The following is a 12,291-nucleotide window of genomic DNA, read 5'->3' on the forward strand; positions in this document are numbered from 1 at the left end:
CTTGGTCCAATCAGGACTCATGCTCTAGGACTGAGGTGCCCAAAGGCACCAGGTCAAACAGGAGGGCTGCCCAACACAGGAGGAGAGGGAGGGGCAGCGTAGTGGTGGCCAACCGGATGGGTGTATGCCACTCTGCGCTTCAGTCCTTGTCATTATTCCTTGACTTTATAGATCGAGGGGCTCCCAGATCACACTCCAGAGTCCCCGAGCGGTAAGTTTACCTGCCTCCGGGAAAGCCATGCGTGATGGCGACGTTGCCTCCAAGCCCTTTACCGCCATCGGCTTCTCTGCTCTGGTTTTCTTCTCTCCCTCCCCAACCCCATGCCCACCCCAGACATCCCTGGGGAAGCAGCACCTTCAATGTGAATGTCACCCAACACCCTCATTTCTCAAGTGGGGAAACTGAGGCCCAGAGCGAGGAAGGGTCTCCTGAGACCACTCAGTGAGGTCATTGAAGGCCTGGGGCAGCCCTGAGACTGCAAAGGGGCTTGGCACCCACCTGCTTGAGCACCGCAACCCACGCGAGAGCCCTGCAGCCTCCCTGCCGGCCGGTGGCCCTCCGCCTGCTCCCGCTCCTTGGAGGCTCACCTTCGGGTCCCTCTTAGGCGCCTTTGCACGGAACACTTCTGTGAGGTGCTTTACGCAGCCAGTCTCCTTGACCTCACGGTTGTCCTGTGAGCTGCTGGGGAATGCATTAAAGGCATGGCGCTGGGGCCAGGGGGTGGGTGACTGGCCCGAGGTCGCACCGTGAGTGGCATTGAAGCCCATGCAGTCAGCCTTAGGGGCATGTGCCGTGAGCAGACACACAGGGCCCCAGGCTTCGTGGTCCCCATCCTGAGATTCTGAGCAGTTTTTGAGCAGGGGCCTGGCATTTCCATTTTGCACTGGGCCCCACAGATTATGAAGCTGACCCTAAGCCCTGGGCTTGTTACTACAGCATCACCCCCTTCCCCACCCACCCGGGGTCCATTCAGGGTGCGTGGGACTGATTCCCTGGGACAGCCATGCCCAGGGGGAGAGCGGGCTTCTGGAGGGGGGCCTGGGCCAGGGTGCAGGGACCCGGGTCTCCAGCTGGCTTTGCTGAAGGTCTTGCCTGACTCCCCTCAACCCTCCTCCTCTCCCCTCACACAACCATGGGGAGGCCAGTGCTGCTTCCCCTTCACCTCTGTGCCTTTCCTCCCGGGTGGGGGTGGGGCTCCAGAATACAGGCCCCATTGTGTGTCCTGATGTCAGGCCGCTGGGCTGTCAGGGAAAGTGGATAAAGAGGCTGCTCTGAGGGCCGAGGGGGGGGGCGGGAGGAGGGGCCCACAGCTGGGCGGGGTTTGAATGCCCTCCCACCTGCTGTGGGATGAGGCCAGGCGCTGGCCGCTGGATCTCTGGCTGCAGGATGGGATGCCCAGCTCTCTCCAGCCTGTGGGCGGACTGGAAGGAGCGCCTCGCCAGTGCTCACTGTGATCCCACTCCTGGGAGAGCGCCCTACCTGTGAGCCACAGGGTGTGGTTGTTATGTTGTTACCAAGTTCGCCATCCGGGCCCTCAGGAGAGAGGGCAGCCATCTCAGTGTGGCTCCCATGCCCTTGACCCTCAGGCCTGCCCTCTCTCTGACCTCACGCCTTGACGATACTCCCCTTCTATTCACCCTCCTGCCCTACCTCCAGCCGCCCAGGTCACTTGCTCAGCAAGGATCCTCCCCCTCCCTCTCCTGCTCCCTCCTCCCTGCTGAGCCCTTCCCCACCTCCCCTTCCAGGAGACGACTGTCCAGCTAGTCCCGGATTCATGGTGCCCCAGTGTCCCCAGGGATGTCCCATGAGCTTAGGGCCTCGAGGTTGGCCGCCCTGCGCTGGCTCTCAGCTCCAGCAGCTGCTGACTCCCTTTAGGGGGTGCCTCCTGGTCGTTCTAGGTGCTGCCTGTGGGGCAGGACTTTGGGGTCTGGGGCAGGGGCGGGCACAGGGCTGGGCAGCTCCCCCCAGAACTGAGGGGTCCTGACAGCACTTCCTGGCCTGCCTCAGGGAGTCTTAACAAACCCTGACTCCATAGCGCCCCCCCACCCCTTCCTCAGCGATCCAGGCCCATTTGCCTGCCTGCCTTCCATTGCAGCTGCGTTTTAAGCTGGGAGTGTCAACTCCGCCCTCCCTGAGCCGGGCCCTGGCACTCCCTGTGCAGGTGGAGAAAACCTCGGGCACCCGGGGAGCCTGGTCACTGCCCGGGTAGCAGGACTTGCCACTCAGATGTCCACGGGGTCCAGCAAGTGAAGCGGTGAGCGGGGTGGGAGGGGCATTGGCGGGGTTACGTGGTGATCTGGGGAGCAGAGCACACGCCTGTCTGATGGGGCTGCTGCAACTCAGCTTGGGCCCGGCGGAGCCTTGGGCGAATATGGGCCCAGTGTTGCCAGCTATTCATGTTTTCGTGTGTGCAGTTTCCTTGGCTTAAAAACATTTTAACTTTACAGACAGTAAAAGTCACTTATATGGGGGAGGGGCGTATGATTCCATGAGGGTTTCCTTTTTTTTTTTTTTTTTTAAATATATTTTATTGATTTTTTACAGAGAGGAAGGGAGAGGGAGAGGGATAGCGAGTTAGAAACATCGATGAGAGAGAAACATCGATCAGCTGCCTCTTGCACGCCCCCTACTGGGGCTGTGCCCGCAACCCAGGTACATGCCCCTGACCCGAATCGAACCTGGGACCCTTGAGTCCGCAGGCCGACGCTCTATCCGCTGAGCCAAACCAGCTAGGGCCCATGAGGGTTTTCTTTAAAGATTTTTCTTAATTGACTTTCAGTAAGAGAGAGGAAGGGAGAGGGAGGGAGAGAGAAACATTGATGTGAGAAGGAAACATTGATCAACTACCTCCTGTACGCCCCCTACCAGAGACCAAGCCTGAGCCCCAGAACCGAACCTAAAACCTCCTGGTTGCATGAGCTGGAAGACGCCCAGCCAGCTGGACACCCCCCTCCCCCCCACCCGCCAGGGCCCCAGGAGCTTTAACATTTGCTTAGATTCCTGTAACCACACGGCCATCAGGGCACAGAGCAATCCACCCCCCAGGTTCCCTCACGCTGCCCCTTTGTGTTCAGACTCTCTCCCCACTCCTTCCCTCGGCCTCGCCGTCCTCACCGTTTGCCTCTCCACGTCGTTGCTGACATCTGAGGCTGGCTGCTTTCACCTGGCACAGTGCTTTTGAGATTCATTCATCCTTTTGCGTATCAATACCTTGTTCCTTTCCGTGACAGGACAGTTTGCTTGTCCGTTCACCTGTCGGGGGACATCTGGGCTGTCTCCAGGTTTGGGCGGTTTTGTGGAATGCTGTCACTGACATTGGTGAACAGTGTTTCTGTGTGGCTGTAAGTTTTCATTTCTCCGGGGTAAGGAAGTTCTGTTCTTAGGTTGCTGGCGTTTTTATCATGAATTGGTGTTGAATTTTGTCAGTTGCTTCGCCTGCGTCTGTTGGGAGGATCGTGTGGTTTTTCTTTCTTAGTCATCTTTTCAGTAGCATCAGTTGATTTTCACATGTTGAACCGGCCTTGGTGGATAAATCCCACTTGGTCTTGGCTGTGTGGTATTTCATATATTTTTCCTTGACGATCATTGTGTCTATGCTTACGAGGGATTTGGGTCTGTAGTTTTCTTACACTGACTGCTGTGTCTGGTTCTGGTATCAGGGTGATGCCACAGTGAATGAGTTGAGAAGTGTTCCCCCCTCCTGTTTTCTGGAAGAGACTGTATAGAATTTATGTAGACCTTCCTTAAATGTTTGGTGAAATTATTTGGGCCTGGAGTTTTCTGTTTTGGAAAGATGTAAACTGCGAACTTGATTTCTTTCATAGTTATGGTCATATTACCTCTTTCTTCTTGTGTGACTTTTTTTTTTAATTGAATTTATTGGCATCACGTTGGTTAATAAAATTATATAGGTTTCGGGTGTACAATTCTATAGTACATCATCAGTATATTGTATTGTGTTCACCACCCGAAGTCAAGTCTCCTTCCATCACCATTTATCCCCCCTTTACTCTCTCCTATCTCCCCCCAACCCCTTTTCCCCTCCGGTAATCATCATATTGTTGTCTGTGTCTACAAGTCTGTCTGTTTTTTAATATATTTTTGTTGATTTTAGAGAGGAAGGGAGAGGGAGAGAGAGATAGAAACATCAATGATGGGAGAGAATTATTGATTGGCTGCCTCCTGCATGCCCCCTAATGGGCATGTGCCCTTGACCGGAATTGAACCTGGGACCCTTCAGTCTGTGGGCAGACGCTCTATCCACTGAGCCAAACCAGCTAGGGCTGAGTTTGTTTTTTGTGTGTTATTTTTCTTCTTAATCCCTTCACCTTTTTCACTCAGCCTCACAAACCCCCTCCCCTTTTACAGCTGTCAGTCTGTTCTCTGTATCTATGAGTCTGTTTCTGTTTTGTTCACTAGTTTATTTTGTTCATTAGATTCCACCTAGAAGTGAGATCATATGGTATTTGTCTTTCTCTGACTGGCTTATTTCACTTAGCATAATGCTCTCCAGGTCCATCCATGCTGTTGAAAAAGATAAGGTTTCCTTCTTTTTTACGGCCAAGTAGTATTACATTGTGTAAATGTACCACAGCTTTTCATCCACTCATCTACTGATGGGCACTTGGGCTGCTTCCAAGTCTATTGTAAATAATGCTGCAATGAACATAGGGGTGCATATATTCTTCCAAATTGGGTTTTCAGGTTTCTTCATATATATTCCCAGAAGTGGAATCGCTGGATCACAAGGCAGTTCCATTTTTTATTTTTTGAGGTAACTCCACACTGCTTTCCACAGTGGCTGCACCAGTCTGCATTCCCACCAACAGGGCCCCCTTTTCTCCACATCCTCGAAAACACTTGTGTTGATTTATTGACGGTAGCCATTCTGACAGGCGTGAGGTGGTATCTCATTGGGGTTTTAGTTTGCATCTCTCTGATGACTAGTGACGTTGAGCATCTGAAATTTGATGGGTTGTGTCTTTCAAAGAATTGGTCCATTTCATCTAAGTTGTAGAAATTATGTCCACAAAGGTATTTATGGTGTTCCTTTGTTAACCCTGAATAACTTAGCCTTTCTGAGCCTCGGTTTCCTCGCCTGCACAATGGAAATAAAAATAGTCCTTGGTTGTGAGGATTCAATGAATCCATAAGCGTAGAGGCATAGAGCAGGCCCGGCACAAAGGGAGAGGTGCAGAGCCCTCACTTGATTGATGATATAACCGCTAACTTTTATGAGGCACTTCACCTACAGACGGAGCCAGCTTATCTCCCTTGTTCAGATGAGGCGGCTGAGACCTCAGAGAGGCAATGACTTGCTTGAGTCCATCTGGCTTGCAGAGCTCAAAATTAGGGAGGCGTGGGCGGCTGGGCACAGGCTCACGGAGGACCTGGCTGGCGATCAAGAGAGAGTGTGGCAGCGGCAGCAACGCGAGGAGCATCGTCTGGCCTGAGCTAGGAGAGATATGACCCCGGGGAATGAGTGGGGAAGGAATCAGCCCAAAGAGACAGGCAGCAGAAATAGAAGGGGAAGCCTGGTGGTGGAGTGGCCCCAAAAGGAAAGCACAAGCTATTACTGCAGGGAAACAACCCGTTTCGCTGGCAGCCAGCCCCGCGGCCAGCTGTGTGAGCCCGTGACAACCGCTGCTCTGTTCGGCAGTCCCTGCCCGGCCGTGCGCACACCGTGCCTGGCCTGGGAGCGAGCGCCGCCCCGGCGGCCCAGCATAGTGGCCCGGCTCACCAGAAGACCGTTTGCTGCTGGTTATTTGCTGAACTTGCTGTGACCTTGAGCAAGCCCTCTGCTCCCTGGGACTTGGCCTCCCTGTATACAAAATGACGGCTGGGTCAGCTGAACGCACCCCCCTGGTGCACCAGCCAAAGGTTATCTAGTCCCGGAAGGTGAGGTTCCTGGTGAGCAGGGTGAGGGGCTCCAGCCACAGAGGTGAAGCTCCTTCCATACACAGGCGACGGGGAATTAGAACGACACTGCAGCCCTAGCTGGTTTGGCTCAGTGGATAGAGCGTCAGCCTGCGGACTGAAGGGTCCAGGGTTCGATTCCAGTCAAGGGCACATGCCTTGGTTGCGGGCTTAATCCCCAGTGGCGTGCAGAAGGCAGCCGGTCAATGATTCTCGCTCATCATTGCTGTTTCTATCTCTCCCTCCCTCTCCCTTTCTCTCTGAAATCATTAAAAATATATTAAAAAAAGAAAAAGGTAACAGCACTGTAGTGCGGTCTGTCAGCGGGAGCCCACCCACCTCTGCAGGAGGGCAGGAGAGGGCAGGGGTCAGGGAGGAGTTACCACTGCGTGACTCCCCCGGTGTCTACCTCCTCTGAGCCTCAGTCTCCCCTACTGTAAAACGGGGACTTCAGTGGTAGCTGCTGTCAAGGTCGTTGTGAGGATGCGATGAGACTAACCACGGCCGGAGTGCAGCACCGCGCTGCAGCCTATGGAATCCTCCACGAACCCAGCAAGGATTATCAGTACTCCCCTGTATACGCTACGCTATTGTTTATTTGAAAAGGCATCGAGCTCACAGTCAGGGCATAACTGACATTTACTGTTATAATGATCTCACAGTGATCCTGCCTGCTCTTCACAGGGCTGGACAGCAGGTGGCACAACACTTGCACACCCACTGCTCTTTGAAGAGCCACAGCTCAGGTGTTCCAGGGACTCGCAGTGGCCCTGGGACCCCCTCTATCTGCTGTCATCAATCCCCCACCCCACCGCCCCCCAACTCAGACTGGCTCAGTGTCTCCTTCCCCAGAGGGAGCTGACTCTGTGGATTACAGACCCTCATCCACAGCCTGCTGCCTCTGAGGTGGGCGTGAGGTCAGGGCTCCGCATCAGCTATTCAGCATTGACTTGCATCAGATCATTAATGCATAGCCGTGGACCTTGGAGAGGGTTGTAGGGATGAGCACCAGGTGGCCTGGGGGTACAGGTACCCAGCTCATCCCTGCACTCATAGACTCCCTACAGTGCTGGTGACTCGAGGACAGGCGGAGAGGAGGCAGGACATAGCTGGGGTGGTGGTGGGCTCTCCACAGCCCTGTAGGTGGCACCTGGCCAGTGCTGTTCTCAGAAGCCATGTTATTGCCGGGCAATGTCAGAGGCTGTGTTGTCTGGGGGTGAGGGTGGGGGTGGGGTGCAGCTGCAATGCTAAGGAGGCTCCCGTCGGATGGGCCATGAGCTGGTAGAAGGCCAGCTTTCCCCTTCACTAGAGTTCCTCTAGCCTTTCTTGAGAGCCTGCTGAGTCGCAGGTTCAGGGGTCATGCCTCACCCCCAGACTCACACCCACGTGAACAAACAGGGTCAGTGGGAACAGAGGTACAAGCGTTGAGCTCCTGAGCTCAGGGCGGGAGGAGGGATGTGCGTGTAAGGTCTCTCCTTGCTCACTGGCCATCTTCTAAAGCCCAGTGGGCACATGGCCGTGATGCCAGACACCGATGACCAGGGCTCAGACCCCTGCTGCACTGGATGTCTCCTGTGGGCGTGCAGGGAACATGGTCCTTGCGAACGTGGCATGGGCTTCAGAGCATGTGGGGGCGGGGGGGGGGGCGCAGTGACGGGAGGATGTCTGCCATGACAGTCTCAACAAGAGCAGTGGTGACAGGAATCCCTTTCCTGCACTACAGTTTCCAAAGTGCTTTTCTAGCCCCCATCACCTGCTGTCAGCTGCCCGGCTGTGCCTTAGCTACTGATGTGGTTGGGGGGTGGGGGGGATGGTGCCTGACAGCAAGTGTGTGTGTGTGTGTGTGTGTGTGTGTGTGTGCATGACTCTGTGTGTGTGTCCATGTGACCATGTGTGTGATGAGCCCTCAGCCCCCAGCATAGTGCCTGGCATGTAGGAGGTGCCCCGTTGTTGCTTGCTGAATGAATGGCTGAGCGAATAATGCAGGAATGAATGCTTCGTGTGCTGTGGAGGGGCTGCCACTAAATTGCAGGCTGATTTAGAAGTGGGCTTCTAGAAGAAATACCAGAGCTGGATTTCAGGTGCTGGAAATCATGGCGGGCGGAGGGGGGGGGGGGGGGGGGGGTGCGGGGAGAAATGGCTCCAATTAATTAGAAAAGATAGTTCTGGCAAAATTGACCATTGCCAAAAACTAGGAAAAATACCCAAGCTTGCAAGTTGCTCTGATGGAAGACTTAAGACATTTTTAGAGAGAGCAATTTGGCAACTATTATCAAAAGCCTTACAAACTTAGATGTTTTGGAGAATCATTTATAGTCATTTATTTGACCAATATTTATGAAGCTTCTACCATGTGCCAGCCATGCTGTGAGCCACTAGGTACACAATGGTGATGAAAACAGACATGGCCCTTGCCCTGAAGGAACTTATTTTCTAGAGGGGAAGATAGGAATTAATAAAATTATCATAAACGCATAGTTGCACATTGTGACAAGTGGTTTGGAGGATAAGTACAGGGTACTGCATGATTGGGTAATAGCAGAATGGGCTTAATTAGGTGCAAGTGGTCAGGACAGGCTTATCCGAGGGAGAAACATTTCATAGAGGTACAAATGGAGACCTGAAGGATGAATGGATGCTGTCAGATGATGAATGGGGAGGATAAGCAGTTAAAATATAGAGAAGAGCATGTGCAAAGGCCCTGAGGCAGAACCGAGCTTGGTTTGCTGGTGGAGTTGCCTGTGTGGCTGGGATGCCGTGAGTGACAGAAAAAGTGGGAGGAGACAGGCCAGAGAGGCCAGATTAGGTAGGATCTTGCAGGCCATGTAACTGAGTTGGACTTTACCCTAAGTGCAGTGGACAGTTACTGGATTTTAAGCAGAGGAATAGATGACATGATCCCCTTGGGGTGGAGAATGAGTTGGAGGGGCTGAAAGTGGAGGAGGGTAGAGGGCGATGATGATGGCTGTGACCAGTCTGATCCCAGGAGTGAGGTGGAAGGAAAGGTAGCTTTAGGATTCAGTATTTGGGCGTGGACTGGATGTGGATGAGAGGGACAATGATGCTGACATAATGATTGCTTTGTATAGACAAAGGGGAATTTGACCAAACGTTTTCCAGAATTACAATTTTTTAAAGAAGTTGTTAAAACTATGGGTTGAGCCCTGGCCGGTTTTGCTCAGTGGGTAGAGCATTGGCCTGTGGACTGAAGGGTCCCAGGTTCGATTCTGGTCAAGGGCACGTGCCCAAGTTCTGGGCTTGATCCCCAGTGGGGGGTGTGCAGGAGGCAGCCGATCAGTGATTCTCTCTCATCATGGATGTTTCTATCTCTCCCCCTCCCTTCCTCTCTCTGAAATCAATAAAAATATATTAAAAAACAAACGAACAAAAAACTATGGGTTGAAAAGGTAAGTGGGAAGTGGCAGGGTTTTGATTTATTCTCTTTCCTAGAGTTTCTGCAGTGAGTTTAAGTTGTTTTTGTGTGAAAGAAACCACGAAGTTAAGAAATCCGAGTGTTTGCTTTCCACGTGCCCATCTTCGTGGGCTTGGAGACCGGAGCTCGGTGGACAGACCGGGTTCTGGGCGCTGCGGCGTTGGGGTTGCTCCGAGGCCTGTCAGCCTCAGAGGCTGAAGTGGCCCCACTGCTGTCTGGGGCGGGCACTGACCCCCGGTTGAGGGGGGAGAGAGGGCCAGGAGGCGGTGGCTCAGTTGACGAGTCCTCCCTTTGTCCCAGCCTCCTGGCCAGCCTCACCCCTGCAACATGAGCCCTCTGGGGAGTGTCTGGGGGCCTCACACCTGCCGCTTCTTTCTTCCCGCAGGTGGAAAAACTTGTGAAATATTTGGATCCCAACGACCTGGGGAGAATCAATTTCAAGGACTTTTGCCGGGGAGTGTTCGCCATGAAAGGTGAGGTCTTCCGGGAAGAGGGTCTGGGGCAGCCGTTCTCAACCTTCTGGCCCTTTAAGTACAGTTCCTCATGTTGTGACCCAACCCTAAAATTACTTTCGTTGCTACCTCATAACTGTAATGTTGCTACTGTTAGGAATCGTAATGTAAATATCTGATATGCAGGATGGTCCTAGGCGACCCCTGTGAAAGGGTCGTTTGACCGCCAAAGGGGTCGCGACCCACAGGTTGAGAACCGCTGGTCTGGGGGCTCCCGGGATCCTGTCAGTGGGGGAGGCTGGCATGATTTGGGTTTCAGCTCAGGCCCCTCCCTATGGGGATCCCCTCGACTTCTCAGCTCACTCCCTTTGCCCCTCACCTCTATGGCAGTCATTCCTGCTTCCTCCCCTCCCGCCAGCAGAACTCGGGGTCATCCCGCAGAGGAGGATTCACACAGACAGGGAAATGTGGGTAACGGGAAGGCCTCGGGACTCCTGGAAGTCAGCTGTTCTCTTTGCAGCCAGGGGGCGGCCTTAGCACGTTCTCAACCCCTCCACCCGGGAGCCCAGGGTGGTTCCAGAAGTGGTTCTCCCCCTGGCGCCCCACGGAGTCCTGCCCCGGGAGCTAGGCCTGCTGGGGCCGGCTGGACAGTCGTTTCTGCCCTTCCCACTGTCTGTCCCCCTCTGGGAAGGACCCCCTCTTTTTCCTTTTTTCTTTCTCCTGAAGGGGGTCACCTCCTTCTAGATGACCAAACTCCTGAGGGGTTTCCCAGGACATGGGCCTTGTACTTTTCAAACCAGCAGTTCTGGGCAAAGCTGGGCAGAGCTGGGCACGCTAGCTCCCTCCGTCCTTCCTAAGTTTCCTTGATTTGTTTCCTACCCCCTGTCTTTCTCTAAACTCCCCCAATTCTTCCTTTCCTCCCTGCCCCTCTCCTTTAATGGGGCAACATAAAATCCCTCTTTTCCCCCAATGCCAAGGCCCGTTGTGAGAGACCCCAAAATATGATCTCAGAATGCGGCAACTCTGACAGCCCTCCCTGCTGCCTGGAGAAAGTAGCCTGAGCCTCCAGCAGGTGGACGTGCTAAGGCCGCCCCCTGGCTGCGAAGAGAACAGTTGGCTTCCAGGAGTCCCGAGGCCTTCCCGTTACCCACATTTCCCTGTCTGTCTGTGTGAATCCTCCTCTGTGGGGTGACCCCGAATTCTGCTGGCGTGAGGGGAGGAAGCAGGAATGACTGCCATAGAGGTGAGGGGCAAAGGGAGTGAGCGGAGAAGTCGAGGGGACTGCACACAGCAGGTAAAGGATTCTGAGTGGAGTTGTTTGAACCGTGGGTCCACCACCATGTGCCCATGCTAGGCACTTTGCAGGTTTGACCTTCTTTGTCTGATATGATTTGGGGTCATTTGCTCAGGGACGGAGGAGGGAGGCCACCTGTGTAACTGGTCAGCAGGAGGTGGAGCCATCGTGAGGGGGGCCCTCTCCGAGACGTCTGGAGTTTGCAGGGCTGCAGAGGCCTCAGCCTCAGGGTACTGTGTGCATTTGGAGTCCCTGCAAGTCAGGCAGGCAGTACTGTCTTACACCCCCTCCTCCAGGAAGGCCTCCTTGATTCCCATTGCCCTCAGCTTACCTTCTGCATTTGGGAGTCTCCTCTCTGCGTATTCCCAGTGAAGGCACCTCTGGAGGGTGAGGACCTGTCCCAGCTCCCTCCACAGGGCCCTGTGCTGTCTTCTCCACAGCCTGGGGGTCCCAGCTCCGCCTTCGAATGAGCCGCTGGTCTCCTGGAAACGCAGGCTCTCTGCCTTCCCACAGCCCTTCCCCAAAGGCCTGTTCATCAGAAGTAAAGCTGCCATGCCAGGCGGAGGCTCTGACCCCCACTGTCTGTCTGTTTGTCCGTCCACAGGCTGTGAGGAGCTGCTGAAGGACGTGCTGTCCATGGAGAGTGTAGGGACGCTGCCCTGCGCCCCGGAGATCCCAGACTGTGTGGAGCAGGTAAGAGCGGGCGGCCTCGGGCCCACCTCACTCGGGAGCAGTGGTGGCACCTCTGCAGCCCACCTGGCCCACCGACCCTTCTGGGTCTTCTTGCCTTGGCTTCACCTCTTCAATGTCTGGGGGGCCCAGAGCCTCCTTTGAGGACCTTTAGGCTTCAAAGCAAGAAATAGTTTTTGGAAGCAGAGCCAAGAAGCCCCTTGGGAAGCCACAGCAGAGAAGGTAGGGGCTGGCGTCCTCACAGAACACCCTGGCTCCCCTCTGCACCAGGAGGAACTGCGCCCAGAGAGGGACAGTGACAGGCCCGGGCTTATCAGCAGGCAGGACGGCACTCTTTTCCTTTTCTCCTGTGCATAACCCCCTGAGCCAACAGGTCCCTACATGTTGTTTTTTTCCAAAAACAACAGCCACCAGTTCCCCGATTCTCCGACACAACTGGGCGTCCAGCAATTCAATTCAATTCTGACACTGTCTACCCAGAGTTAGTACAGACCCAGGGTCAAGG

At 54.3% G+C, this 12,291-nt stretch overlaps 1 protein-coding gene across 1 annotated transcript in view; it reads left to right on the top strand.

The window, feature by feature from the left end:
* RAB11FIP4 (RAB11 family interacting protein 4) overlaps window positions 1–12,291 on the top strand; it is a 97,930-nt gene that overhangs the window by 15,771 nt on the left and 69,868 nt on the right. Inside the window, exons 2-3 of the mRNA XM_070395499.1 lie at window positions 9,736–9,823; window positions 11,701–11,789. Coding sequence (XP_070251600.1) covers window positions 9,736–9,823; window positions 11,701–11,789 — 177 coding nt within the window. The remainder of the gene's footprint in view (window positions 1–9,735; window positions 9,824–11,700; window positions 11,790–12,291) is intronic.

This window comes from Myotis yumanensis, unplaced genomic scaffold (assembly GCF_028538775.1).
Source record: "Myotis yumanensis isolate MYYU_CA2020_CCGP unplaced genomic scaffold, mMyoYum1.0.hap1 SCAF_16, whole genome shotgun sequence".
NCBI lineage: Eukaryota > Metazoa > Chordata > Mammalia > Chiroptera > Vespertilionidae > Myotis > Myotis yumanensis.